Source organism: Littorina saxatilis, linkage group LG17 (assembly GCF_037325665.1).
Source record: "Littorina saxatilis isolate snail1 linkage group LG17, US_GU_Lsax_2.0, whole genome shotgun sequence".
NCBI lineage: Eukaryota > Metazoa > Mollusca > Gastropoda > Littorinimorpha > Littorinidae > Littorina > Littorina saxatilis.
In genome coordinates, this window is record NC_090261.1 from 21314042 (window position 1) to 21328336 (window position 14295).

At 45.1% G+C, this 14295-nt stretch overlaps 1 protein-coding gene across 1 annotated transcript in view; it reads left to right on the forward strand.

Moving 5' to 3' along the window:
* Positions 1-14295, forward strand: part of LOC138952230 (cell division control protein 42 homolog) — a 43080-nt gene that overhangs the window by 4780 nt on the left and 24005 nt on the right. Inside the window, exon 2 of the mRNA XM_070323848.1 lies at positions 10257-10315. Coding sequence (XP_070179949.1) covers positions 10257-10315 — 59 coding nt within the window. The remainder of the gene's footprint in view (positions 1-10256; positions 10316-14295) is intronic.

Genomic DNA, 14295 nt, shown 5'->3' on the forward strand with positions numbered 1-14295 from the left:
CAAACAGTCTCTGATGCGTGCGCCTTAGCGAAGACAGATTATTGGTGTGCTAAAGTCGACTTGCAGTCCGCATATCGCTCAGTGTGCATCAGTCCGGATGATTATTGTGTAACGGGACTCAAGTGGCATTTCAAAGGTAAAAACAGACCGACTTATTTGTTTGACAGTCGACTTCCATTTGGTAGCAATGTAGGACCGTCACATTTTCATAGACTTTCACAGTCAATTCGCAGGTGCATGGCCAGGAGAGGCATGCCTGGTGTGTTAGCATACATAGATGATTTTCTTTTAGTAGCAGCAACAAAAGAGGAGTGCAACGACATGTTATTTTCTTTGATTAGATTATTGAGGGAACTAGGCTTCAACATTAGCTGGAAGAAGGTGGTGGGGCCCACCCAACGTATCACATTTCTTGGAGTCGACATCGACACGCGAAACAACACTCTGTCACTTGGAAGTGACAAACTGCAGCAACTGCGGCGGCGACTACTGCAATTTCGAGGAAAGAAGCGCGCGACAAAAACTCAGCTTCAAAGCATCGCGGGTTCTCTTAATTGGGCCTGTCAAGCTGTCAGAGGAGGAAAATTCTTTCTGCGGCGGATACTGGACACAATAAAACCCCTTCAGCAGCAGCGGCACAAAGCAAAGCTTTCTAGCGAATTCCAAAAAGATGTGCAATGGTGGCTTTCTTTTATGCATGTATTTAATGGAACAGTGTATTATTTCCACAATGCAAAACAGCATGTCCATGTGGACGCATGTAATATTGCAGCAGGTGCCTTTTGGCAGGGCGACTGGCAGTACACCTATTTTAAAAAAGACATGCCGGCAGCGAACAATTTACACATAAACTTTAAAGAAGTATGTGCTGTGTTACAAGCTGTGACACGATGGGCACCGATGTGGTGCGGACAAGAAGTGATTGTGCATACTGATAGCACTGTGACAAAATCAATTATCAATAAAGGCAGATCTACTAATAAGTATGTCAACAGCTTACTTCGGAAAATGGCATGGGAATGTGCTAAAGTAAACTGTAGCATTGCGGCGGTGCATGTGGCCGGTTGTGTAAACATTATGGCTGACACTATTTCACGTCTTCACGAGCCTAGGCGGCGCGAAGAGTTAGTGCGGCTGTTGACTTTCTGGCACCGGGGGAGACCCCCCAACGTGAACCTGTGTGATCATATGTCTGACCAAGCCCTTGTGTTCCTTCTTTCCAGATGAAGGATGCGAATAATGTTTATGTAAACATTGTAAACAAGACATTGTGTTCTTGGGCGGCGTGTTTGGTGTGTTTTTTCTTTGTGGAGTTCTCCAAAAAATCGAACTTGTTCCAGGACAACGGGAATCTTGATCCCGATAAGCAGCTTACACGAGATCGCGTGGTGATTTTGGAGACGGACAGTGTGTCAATAACTTTTCAATGGAGTAAGACAATTCAGCGTAAAGAACGCTCCGTGGAAACAAAAAGGGCTTCCTGCAATCCCTTCACATCCTTTATGCCCAGTGTCCGCAGTGACTGATATGTTTCATGTTTTTGGGACCGATGGGCCCCAAGGCGCAGGTTTTTTCCGATCAAAGGATCTGATTTCAATAAGAAACTGCGTGTAACTGCTGCTGTTGCTGGAGGGGATTTCTCTAGTCACAGTTTCTGGCGGGGCGGCGCCGCGGGGGCGTTGAGTTGTGGTGTGCCGGGTGAAATCGTCAAGGTGATGGGGGACTGGAAAAGCACTGCTTACTTAGGTTACTTAGATCAGCTGCCGCCCAAGGTGATTGACTCGTATAGATTGCATATAGTCCGCAAAACACCTTCAACTATTACAATATAACAATCCTAACAAAATATTACCACTTCTTGAATTGGGCGGAATAACGAGTGTTAATTACTTCCTATTTGGGATTTATCTCTGTACAATGTTATCTTTCATGGTCATTGTCAGATGGTATTTTTCTCTGAAGTAAACTGCCCTCGTTACTTGGCCCAAATCAAATAAACCTTTTGGCTACGTATGTTGGTACGGAAGCGCGAGTCTGTGTGTGTGTGTGTGTGTGTGTGTGTGTGTGTGTGCAGTGCGTGCGTGCGTGTAGGTGTGTGTGTGTGTCTGCGCGCGCGCGTGTGACGGTGTCTGTATGCGTGTGTGTATTAGCCAGGGACAGTTGCCTAGTGTTCTACAATTGCAGCTAGGGGGGGGGGGGGGGGGGGGGGCATTAGTGAGTAGTTTAAGTGTGAGTTTAGAGGGAGCGGTCAGCGACCATAAACTCTATTTAAACGAGACAGATATGCAGCAAAAGGAGGGGGGGGAGGAGGTGTCAGTAGAGGTAATGCAGGAGGAAGTGATAGCAGAGTCCCGTGGGAACGAATGCGGGGAATGAAGAGGGTTGGAGGGCAGGGGGGAGGTGATGAGTGAAGGAGAGCAGTCTGGAATGAAACAATGGTAACAGATAAGGGAGTCCGAGAGAGAGCGAGAGAGAGCGAGGACCGAAGTCATTAGTAGCAGCGCAGCGGCCAGCAAGCAAGTTCAGCGATTTTCAGTTCTGCAAACCCCCCATCCACCCCCTGGCATCCACCTATTAGTTTTGTTGACGGTTCGCTGCGTGCATTGTGTACCCCCCTTTTGGAGATGATTGCATTTGCATCATTTGAATCAATTTCCTGCATAGTATAACTATAATCAAAATGAGGGCTATATGTATGTGTTAATTAGTAATTGATGTTTTGTTGAATTCATTGTCATTTTGTTTTATGAATTGATATGTATGTAAACATTTGTTTCTTTTGTGTGTGTGTGTGTGGGGATTTATCTCTGTACAATGTTATCTTTCATGGTCATTGTCAGATGGTATTTTTCTCTGAAGTAAACTGCCCTCGTTACTTGGCCCAAATCAAATAAACCTTTTGGCTACGTATGTTGGTACGGAAGCGCGAGTCTGTGTGTGTGTGTGTGTGTGTGTGTGTGTGTGTGTGTGCAGTGCGTGCGTGCGTGTAGGTGTGTGTGTGTGTCTGCGCGCGCGCGTGTGACGGTGTCTGTATGCGTGTGTGTATTAGCCAGGGACAGTTGCCTAGTGTTCTACAATTGCAGCTAGGGGGGGGGGGGGGGGGGGGGGGGGGGGGGGGGGGGGAGCATTAGTGAGTAGTTTAAAATATAATATTTAAGTAGAAAAATATTCTTCTCTGTCTCTGTCTCTGTCAGTCTCTCTCTGTCTCTGTCTGTCTGTCTGTCTGTCTGTCTGTCTGTCTGTCTGTCTGTCTGTCTGTCTCTCTCTCTCTCTCTCTCTCTCTCTCTCACATACACGCACCAAAGCATATATATCCCCCCCCCCCCCCCCCCCCCCCCATACGTCTGAAGAAGACTTGCCCCGTTTACTCTTGGGGAAAAAACAAAACTTGGGCAAACGTCTAGTCGGAGCAGCGACGCAAGTTTGTTGGTTTTCAGAAACATAATGCTAACCTTTAAAAACGCGTTTTACATTCCATGATGTGTTTTCGTAGGGGCTCTCGAAATGAAGTGTTTGTCTTTTTGCGATGATTTACAATATCGTGTGGCATGAGTATAGTGTTTTCCCCTGTAACATTAAACCCCGAAAAGATACGTTATCACAGGGTGCTACGACATTGTGTTTGACACAGCTAAATCACTGCAAGACATTTGTTTTTGTTGCGTAATAAAAACCATCGCTATTTATACCGATAGTTGTTCTAGTTGCCTGGCGTGCTGATAAACTGGAATGTTTTTCTTGTGCCGGTTCCAATTCTGTGGAGCGTTGCACATTTATCTTTATCGGCTGCCAGACTTCAGGTTTCTCAAGGTTCACATATCATAAATGATATCATAGCCCGTTGTTTTAATTTATTTTTGTGTAGAGGACGTAGTTTGCCTTACACTTTGGAGATGGATGACGATAGAAGTACTTTTGGTCTGCCTACTTCAAGTACTTGTGGTCATCGGGCTTATTTTGACAAAGTTGTGTCAGTGAATGGGTTTGCTGAAAGCAAGACGATACGGTACATCTTAAACATTTGGGTTACGATCTTTGACAAAGCGTAAGAAAAAAGTATTGAACAAACATCATCTCACGAAGATCAAATTGGGATAAAAGTATACATGTAGTTCTGCTTGAAGTATTTCTGTCGTGTTCAAACTGTTGCTTGTCATCCCTTACAGCTTAAAGTAGTGATCGAGCTTTGTCTGGGTTTAGTTGCGAGGGAGGGAGACCGTTGTTGACAAGCGGTGTATTATTTTTGCTGTTTTATATCCGGACGGTCCCCCAGTCAAGAGGCAGTAAAGTTGTGTCATGGCCTGGCGCTGGTCCAAGTCCGAGGACGCCTTTCACTTTCACTCGTGTTCGGGGCCCCACAAACAGCGCAGAAAAGAACACGCAATATTGATCAAGGCGGCCCAAGAGAAGTGAATCAGTATTTAAGCTTTGGGTCGTCACCTGATTCATTTTTTGTTATACCATTTTTATTTTGTAATGTTTGTTACATTTATATCAGAAAGCAGATCCGGGTCTTCGTGAAGAAGGGTTTGAAGAACTTCTAGAAGTAATGTCAAGTTTTGCTTTCAATAGTTTTGTCAAATTTAGTTGAGCTTTTTGTGTCAGTGTTATTGGATTTTGAGCGCAACATTTCATCCCACTCTCCTCCGTGCTCGCTCCATGGAGTTATATTTCGCCCTTCCAAATCATGCTACAACCAAATACTCAAATGTTATCAAAATATATTTATACCACACAGCAGTCTTTCGCATGTACACCCTAGATCAAATCGTCCTCCGCGCTCAAGAGGGAGTTGCGGTTTGACGCAAAAGAAAACGGGTTCTTTTCAATACGCTCGGCGCTTTGACGTAGCGAAGACATGTACACAACAAAACCTTATTGTCGACACGTACACTCGTTGAGTAAACACCCTGCCTCAGATTATACATCAGCTTTTGATTCAGCCGCATCGGAGGTAGACTGAAAATTATGTCTACGACGATACTGCCTGACACACTTCAATGTGCGTCAGAAAAATGTTAGGCGAGTGTCAAGTATCGCAGGGATTTGCGAAGGGGAATGGATTTGAGACTTGAATCGCATCAAATGGCTTTTGTGTTTGACGTTTTATGCATGACGTTATATAAGCGTATACATGTATATATATATAAGCTGTCTTTCGTGATATCCTTTCAGTATGAACCCTGCGTTTTTCATTTTGGAAGTGTTTTTGTTGTTTGTTTTGTTTTGTAGGTGACAATGATGTCTTTCGACTCATTCTTGCAATATGAACATAGGCCTACTTGAAAGTTGATTTTTTTTAATGAAATATAAAAGGAAGTATTGCAAACATAGATTGTCTTTCACTCACGACATTCTAAGGCCTAAAAAAAAAATAGATGTGGTTACGGTAACCCGACCTACCCTATTTTTAGGGGCCGATCCTATAACTTTTTATTACATTTGTCAAAACAAAACAAAAAAACAAAAGTGCAAAAAACGCAATGAAAGCGAAAGCGCCCGTGTCGCACACTTATTTCCCTGTCAAGTAGGTTTAATTTGTACACATTAGAAAAAAAAGTTAAAAACAAAAAAAAAAGTGATTGCCTACCTACCTACCCTATTTTTTTTGGCTATGTTACCGTAACCACACCTATTTTTTTTTTGGCCTAAATACCTTGCATTGTCAACTTGACACTCTTGTGAGCGCGTTTTATGAAATTGTGTGAACAATATCTTTTGGCTGTCATCGTTTTAATAGGAACACAGTTGTGTCATATCAAGTGTTGACTTCTGCTACCGTTGTAGCAACGGTTTCCATAACGGCGGCAGCTGCAGTCGCCTCAATGTTTTTTCTCCCACGTTATACGTCTGACAGTTACTGCCTGTAGCGGTGTGCGTGTCGCGGGGTTCAGTGTCCTCATGACCGCAGAAAGTAAACATGGCATTCAGCAAACGGTGAATGTTCCATGGTGAAATGTTAGACGAGAGAACAGCACAGTATATTAAATGTAGAGTTATATAAATTCATGGACAGATTGTTTGCTTTTCTGTATTGTTTTTGCATTGACTTTGGGGACATTTTTTCGCGTTTCTTTAAAAGATTTATTCAATTTTAATCAAATTTGGACAACGATTCGGGCACTGTTGCTCCGCAAGTTAGGGAACTCATGGATCATAGCACACACACAAAAAACCCAAAAACAAACCCAACAAAAACGGGCTGAACTGCACGGAAAGAAATATATATATACATAGTCTTGTGTGCTTATTCTCATGACAATTCCGCATCAAGCTGGAAATGTATAACCGAGCTGCTCTTACGTTCCTCCGTTTCTTTTGACAAATTCACGATCTTGGAATAGAAGTGACGACAGAAGAATGAATGAACGTCTAGAACCTGAAACGTGCAGCTGCGATCTTTTCCAGCCAGACACAACAAGAGTTTTTAGACGATAGAGGCTTCGCTGCCAGTCTGGATTTGGCAGTCCGCCCAGTGTCCATCAAACCTTCCCCCTACAAATACCGTAGAAATGCTCGGCAGAAAATGTTGCATGACGTTTTGATGCACTAGTACCGCTGAGTTCTCCACGTTCTTTTCACGCACAGCACGTGCAGGGCGCTGTGTGCACAGTGCGAGAGGGGGGAGAGAGAGAGAGAGAGTGAGTGAGTGTGTGTCTGTGTGTGTGTTCGCTCGTGATGGCTTGCAGTTGAAGTGCGCTATACATAGCTTCATTCAGTACACAGACCGCGGCGCGCCCCCTCCAGGGTGCACGTGCGTAATGAAGCAAAGACGCTTCCTTTTTGTGTGTCGCGTAATCTCATTAACAGCAAGCGCCTTGTCATCGGGGAAACTGATCGGCACAAGTGGTTTGTTTGCCGCTGAAGGGGGAAACCCAGCTTTTGCTTTGCAGGAATAATTAACTTGATGGGGATGCTGATTGTGTGTGTGTGTGTGTGTGTGTGTGTGTGTGTGTGTGTGTGTGTGTGTGTGTGTGTGTGTGTGTGCGTGTGTGTGGTCTTGTTTTTCAATTAATTTGTTAATTGTCAATCCTTTTTGCATAAATAAGCGAACTGTGTAGACTATGTAAGTTAATTGTTTGCAAAATGCTGAAAGATTCTTGGCAAACGTGTGCAATGTTGCCCCTGAGAAGAGAGTGCATCACAGATCACGATCGTACTTTCGACATCTACACGAGTATTTGTTTTGCAGAAGGTACTGTGCTGGGTAGATCAATGGTAGATGAAGGCGTGTTTGACAGTGCAAAATGACAACATTGTTTCTTCTTCTCATTACGCCGTGAACTGAAAAGTAGGTTCGACATTGACACGAATGTCTGCTTACAGAAGGTACTCTCGCTGCTAGGTATAAATTAAAGATACTCTGCCAGGTAGATGAAGGTGTGTTTGGCATGCAGTGCACAACGGTGACAAAGCTATTTATTCCGCTGTGAACTGAAAAGTCGGGGATGAGGTACGTGAGCCAAGGAGACAGACAGGGGTTGAGGAAGTGCACCTGCCTCCTCTCGTCCCGCCACACATGATTGAACGTGTCGTTATTCTCTCCACGTGACTGCTTCCTTACGCTGCTTTGCGTCATCTCCATCAAGAAACCACACTCAGAGTCCCGAAATGATAGCAATCTTACTTTAAAACAAAAATGGTTGCCCCATTTGCCCTCTAGAAAAAGTGTACACCAGGCCATGGTTCCCAAGCAGTTTTTGAATGGGACAGATTTTATTACAACACCCAAGCGACCTTGAAGCGCTTTATACACCCCTATGACCAGCTTTGTGGAAGTATCCTTATGCATGAAGTTGTTATTTCAAAATGCAAAACTCAAACTGAGATGGAGTCTTTGCGCTCCACATGGATGTGTAAACGTACGTGTCGCTTAGAGCCTGTGAACTTGCCAACCTGCTCTAAATGATCCAGGTCCTGTGTGGCACTGTGGGATGTTTTCTTTGGTCTGAAGAACTTTACCGGACTAGACCTGAAGGGATACAGATGAGATTGTACTGTGCAAGTTTACACTGGTCAGCTTTCGTCGTGCTATCGTTCAGGTGGGAAGAGACTGTAGTGTGTGTCTTACCTTGAGGGAGAAGCTTCAGTGTGTGATAACATTGTGACATGTCTTTTCATAGTCTGGTCTGTGTCAATTTATTTCTGTCCTCTTCCTGTCTGTGTAGGAGAGAGAGGGGGTAGAGGAGGTGGTGGGACGTTCGTCAAGTATCCACTCTATCTAGTGAAGTAAATCGGGCGAGTTCTGTTCCCTTTGAAACATGAACAAGAAGTTGTCTGGGTCCCCGCGGGATAGTTTTGTCGCGTTCGCCTCGGCGACTCCAGTCCTCTTGTCTCTTCACGCTCGCTTCCTTTCCCTCTAATTTAGAGAGTTGACCGAGGGTACTTCTTTCTCGCTCTTGCTTTTGTTGTGGTTTGGGCGGCTTTCTGCTTTTCTTTTGAATCTTGTCAATTCCTTTTTTTGCTATAGTAATAGAGGTGTGACCTCGGATGTTTTAGTGCAGATAACCAGTTCCATCCTCGATGTGTGACGTGACGATTTGTTGGTCGAAAGGACACAGCTGAGAGTGAGTCATGTATGCCTTTGCATAATTCTGCAAGGATGTCAGCCGGGTTTGACAATGTGTCTTTTTTGAAAATGTACCATGATAATTATTTACTGGTCTTCTGAGACGACCTTTTCGCTTTTGTACTGAGTAAACCTCCAGATATGGTTTATTGCTGGAAATGCCATCAAAAATAAATGACCATGACAAACCTCAAGAGCAACACATGTCTGATCAAATTTCAAACTGAAGTTACTCCCAGTAGGGTGCCAAACCAGTACATGCTATGAAGCGCACCCTTGTGTGTATACCGTCTTGGTAAATTTATCCAGCTTCCGCCACTTGGAGGTAAATGTATCCCACCATAGCCTCTTTGAAGGCGAATAAACAGTCTCTGTGCCTATCCACCGACATAAATACTCTGTCTATGTCTGTGGTGCGTATCAGGCAAGAGAGGGTGGTGCCGTTATGTTTCCAGACGTCATGTGTTAAGGTCATGATCCATCTTCCTCTTATTATCAACTTACTTTTCTAACCCCCTCGGCCTCCCCGCCCACCACACTCTGACGGTGCCACCAAAGACACTCTACCACCAAGATAACGGTAGTATACAGTGGAACTCCCCTTTGTAAGACCTTTCTTTTTTCAGATTCTATGTTCATAACCTCTGTAAATTTACCCCCGAGTTAAGACTACCTCCTTTTCTTCTTCTGCGTTCGTGGGCTGAAACTCCCACGTACACTCGTGTTTTTTGCACGAGTGGAGTTTTACGTGTATGACCGTTTTTTTACCCCGCCATTTAGGCAGCCATACGCCGCTTTCGGAGGAAGCATGCTGGGTATTTTCGTGTTTCTATAACCCACCGAACTCTGACATGGATTATATACAGGATCTTTTTCGTGCGCTCTTGGTCTTGTGCTTGCGTGTACACACGGGGGGTGTTCGGACACCGAGGAGAGTCTGCACACAAAGTTGACTCTGAGAAATAAATCTCTCGCCGAACGTGGGGAACGAACTCACGCTGACAGCGGCCAACTGGATACAAATCCAGCGCGCTACCGACTGAGCTACATCCCCGCCCACTCCCTCCTTTTGAAAACATGATTTTCTCAGATTTGTTGAGGTCTTGAAAGGAGGTTCCACTGTAGTGTGAGAATATTTGTGGTGCCACCGGGGTGGGATGCTGGCATTCCTGGGCTAATGGTGAACATTTGCTGCCAGTCGTTCTCGTGAGAAAATCGCCCTGCAAAATGGCCGCCGACCGTGTGAACTGCCCCCTGAAATGTTTTGTGATAAAATTCTTCACCTCTCGCCCATTGTTTATAGATCCTTGGCGAGATTTACGATGGAATTTGCTTGTGGCTCGACACGGTTCCGAAGAAAAATAGCGGGGGATGATAATCTACTAGCTAGGAATGTATAGTACTCGTATCAGGTTTATTTCAAGGCCGGGCTTGAGAACAAGCGTACGAGTTGCATGTGAGTTTGGTAGAGCTCTACTAAAACCTTCATACCAAAATGTAGGTAATGTGTGCAGGAATCACACATTCCTAAAATTATTTATTATCAATGCTGGATACTGCAAAGCAAACACTAACAAAAACATAAGCCACAATTATGTGCGTGTGGGGTTGGTTTGCAAGTTGCATTATTGTTTGCTAGTTTGGTTCAAATACGAATTTTCTGAATCTGTTTTTCTCTCGTTTTCAGTGCTGGTCACTGTGGATAACAAACCCGTACAACTGCAACTCTGTGATACGGCCGGACAGGTGAGTCTCAGTTTAAATTGTACATTCACTGTTCATGTATGTTTCTTTGTGTCTTTACAATTACGTCAGTGAGGAGAGTGTAGGTTAGTCAGTTTCCACCAAAGAGCTCCGTTGGGGGCAGCTCTTTGAGAGAGAGGGTGCTTTTGTTTTCCGGTCAACGCTAATGCCGCCGTAATGGCAAAATACAGCCTCAGTGTATCTCTGGGTCATGACCTCACACTCGTGGTTCAGAACTCGGTTCAGAGGTTTTGCCTGGGGGGGGGGGGGGGGGGGGGGGGGGCAATGAAGGGTTGTCGCAAATATCTTACACTATTTATTTCATATTCTAAAGGCATTGTCAATATTCACATTTTGTTCAAAATACGTGTTAGCACTTTCTGTTGCTGTGAACGAAGAAGGGCACACAAACATACATACAGGTCTTCTCTACTGTCCTATCCAAGCTTAGTCAGCAAATATATTCGGACGTGGCTGGTAGTGGTAAAGGACAACAGAGGCGATATGCTGAGTTCGCATCAGTTGAAAAGTTCAGCGGGTTTATTATGTCACTCTGAGAGCAACAACGCTGTTAGTGGCGGGAGCAAGGGCAAGTGTTTTTTTTGCTCACTGCTCTCAGTCAGTGCATGGCATGGGACACCGCTGACATTTGCGCCAGTGCGGTGGTGTATTTTTTTTTCACCGTTTTTGTAGCTTCCTGGAACACTGAACTGCGGATATGATGGTTAATTCGTGGCCATCTTGTCACAGTTTTTGCTGACTGGCATGGCAAACAATTTGATAGGCTTTCTACGTGTGTGTATGCGCGCGCGCGCGCGCGTGTGTGTGTGTGTTTTCAGGAAAGGGATGGTTGAGAATCCTTTGGTTGCTCTTCCATTCATTGCAGACAGTGAATGTCTTCTACTGAAGTACAACTTTCAAGGCAGGCATCTCTTTGCTGTTGGCGAGTAAAAAAAAAATCATATCCTGTTGGTGGGTCACACCCAACCACTATTTTCGGCAAAGCGTCTTTTGGTTCTTGCAACGGAAGGTCTTTATACCAAACCACCTCGCAACAACTATCATGCTGTCTTTATGCTGCATCGCCTCGCAATAACAATAAAGTTGTCGTGAAAATTTTACACGCAGTAGCAGGGGCGGGGGACATGGCCTTGTGACCCGAAATAACCCCAGACCCGGCCACATGTTTATGAATGGGATTCGGCTTATTCTTGGCCGAACCAAGCAAGCATCACGCAGAGTGGACAGGGGTAAGGGTGGGTGAGAGGGTGAAAGCCTGAGATGTTTTTAACGATGATTTATTCTCATCTGTCGAGAACCTAGATTTGGGGATCCTAATAAAACTGGGCGAAACGACTAAACCTCTGAGGAGAGAGAGAGAGAGAGAGAGAGAGAGAGAGAGAGAGAGAGAGAGAGAGAGAGAGAGAGAGAGAGAGAGAGAGAGAGTCCAGTTTGAACTGAGAAAAAAATACATATAAAAAAATTATGAGCGGGGGCGGTGTCGTAAGACTAAGAGAAGCAAGTTGGGAACAAAAAAACACACACCATACTAGGGTCAAAAGGACCATGAATGGCAATAACAACGTCCCACCTCTCAACAACGGCTACAACGACAGCGACATTATCCTACAAGTCAGGCCACGTTGTCCCTTCCTGTCCACCTGCTGCTTTTACGACCCTCCCGGTTCATGCAAGTTTAATTCCATCTTCCATCCCTTTCTATTTCCACCACTCTCTGTCTCCAGTCTGAAGTTTGTATGTTTTGCTGAGAAGTTTCTCCCGATTCCCAGTTTTGGTAGAATCCTCGGATCTAGGTCCTCGATAGTAGAGCATAATTAAAATTAATTTTACATACATGTCTGTCTGTGTCTGTCTGTATGTCCCTCCGTTTCTCTCTTGTTCTACCGCTCTCTTGCTCTGTCTGTCTGTCTGTCTGTCTGTCTGTCTGTCTGTCTGTCTGTCTCTCTCTCTCTCTCTCTCTCTCTTTCTCTCTCTCTCTCTCTCTCTCTCTCTCTCTCTCTCTCTCTCTCAACATGGGCGGGATGTGGCAAAAATACTGTGCGTCGTGTAGCTAGCTGATGGGGTTTGATCAAGGGACCAAAATAAAGCGTCCACAGATAAGTTTGTTTTCTTTTTTCTTCTTCCCTTTTCTTGTCTTGTTGGCCTGTGCAGGCGCAGGACCACATCTTGGGTAAACCGTCAGGCCCAAGTTAGCACATGTCGTGCCCCCTCCCCCCCCTCCCTTATTTCCCCCTTTGTTCCTTCGCTTCTGCGTCAGTGTCTTTCTGCGCTTCTGTGAAACTGAAAGGGGGGAGGATGCTGTTCCTACAAATGGCAACGCAAAGTTTTCTCTTACTTTTTGCTTTTTGATTGTTCCTTCCGCCCATCCGCCCAAAGTGGAGCAATTTTTCAGCTCATGTTCTTGTTTATTTTTTTCTTTCTTTAAAAAGCTCCTCGTCCGCTTCGCAGGATGAAAACGAAGATGCATTTGGTTTGAACGGTTTCGGAGAAGTACAGTGAACAAGTCTTGACTGCAGCGGCTGTTCAAGAACTGCTGGAAAACCCGCAAGTAGGGTTGGTTACGAGATAATATTAGCTTATCTACCTGTAAATAAAACTGTCCGCTTCAGAGAGCCAGGGGTATAGCGCTCTCTCATTAGTAGCCAGCAGTTTCCACCCAATTAGCTTCGCGAGTAAGATGAGAGGGCAGGGTACCCCCTGTGTACTTACGTACTACAATACTAGCTGATGTGACCTGAAGCTGCTTCGTAGGGGAATCATGCTGACTGTTAGATTGGTGCTATTATTATTATTCTTTCCAATTTTCGAACTTGTAAATTAAACGCTGTGACAGTCCTGAATGGTAGACCTGTGTTCATTTATATAGACTCTGTAATAGAGTCCCTGAAATTCAGTTCCACCCTGTGCCAAAGAGAGTCAAGGCAGATCCCAACTTTTAACAAGTGACATTGCATTGCAGGGTAGCTTCACGTAACTCAATATTTCTGTTGACTTCTCAATCCTACACGCTACAAGCTAATTTGTTGAAGCCATCTGCTGCCAATAATTCTCCACTTTTGATGTTGCCAGTTTGTTTGACATTACGGAAAAGCTCTCTCAGCCTGGGTGTTCAGCCCTTGAGCCAGCGCAGTTAAGCGGACAGATCGATGCAGAGTTACGTAATGAATCAATACGCTCGTGATACACGGACAGTAAAGGTACAGTCACGAGTCGGGTCAGACCGGCACGGTTGGCCTAGTGGTAAGGCGTCCGCCCCGTGATCGGGAGGTCGTGGGTGCGAACCCCGGCCGGGTCATACATAAGACTTTAAAATTGGCAAATCTAGTGGCTGCTCCGCCTGGCGTCTGGCATTATGAGGTTAGTGCTAGGACTGGTTGGTCCGGTGTCAGAATAATGTGACTGGGTGAGACATGAAGCCTGTGCTGCGACTTCTGTCTTGTGTGTGGCGCACGTTATATGTCAAAGCAGCACCGCCCTGATATGGCCCTTCGTGGTCGGCTGGGCGTTAAGCAAACAAACACACAAACAAACAAACAAACGAGTCGGGTCTCAGATCTGTCCAGGCTTGTGCATGATGTTTGAGTATCCTTCCACCTGGACATTCACACGATCAAAATGATCCTACCTTGCTGCTTCCAGTGCAGACTGGCAATGTATTTTTGTAAGAAATTAATTCATAAAAGAAAACTCCCCTCTGCACAGAAAGCAAGGAGGCTGGTGATGTTTGGTATGTGTCCACATGGAGGTATGGTGGTTTCCCGTGTGAAGGCTAAGACAGATCTGTGGTTGTGTTCGTGATGGTTTCCCGAGTGAAGGCTAAGACAGATCTGTGGTTGTGTTCGTGATGGTTTACACGGGAGGGTCTGTGTCTTGAATGATATGTCGATCTCTCCTGGGCTTGGGAGTTGACGGTCTCGATCGCTGGAAGCGGCCACACGTGGTTTACTGCCGTCTGGGAGCGT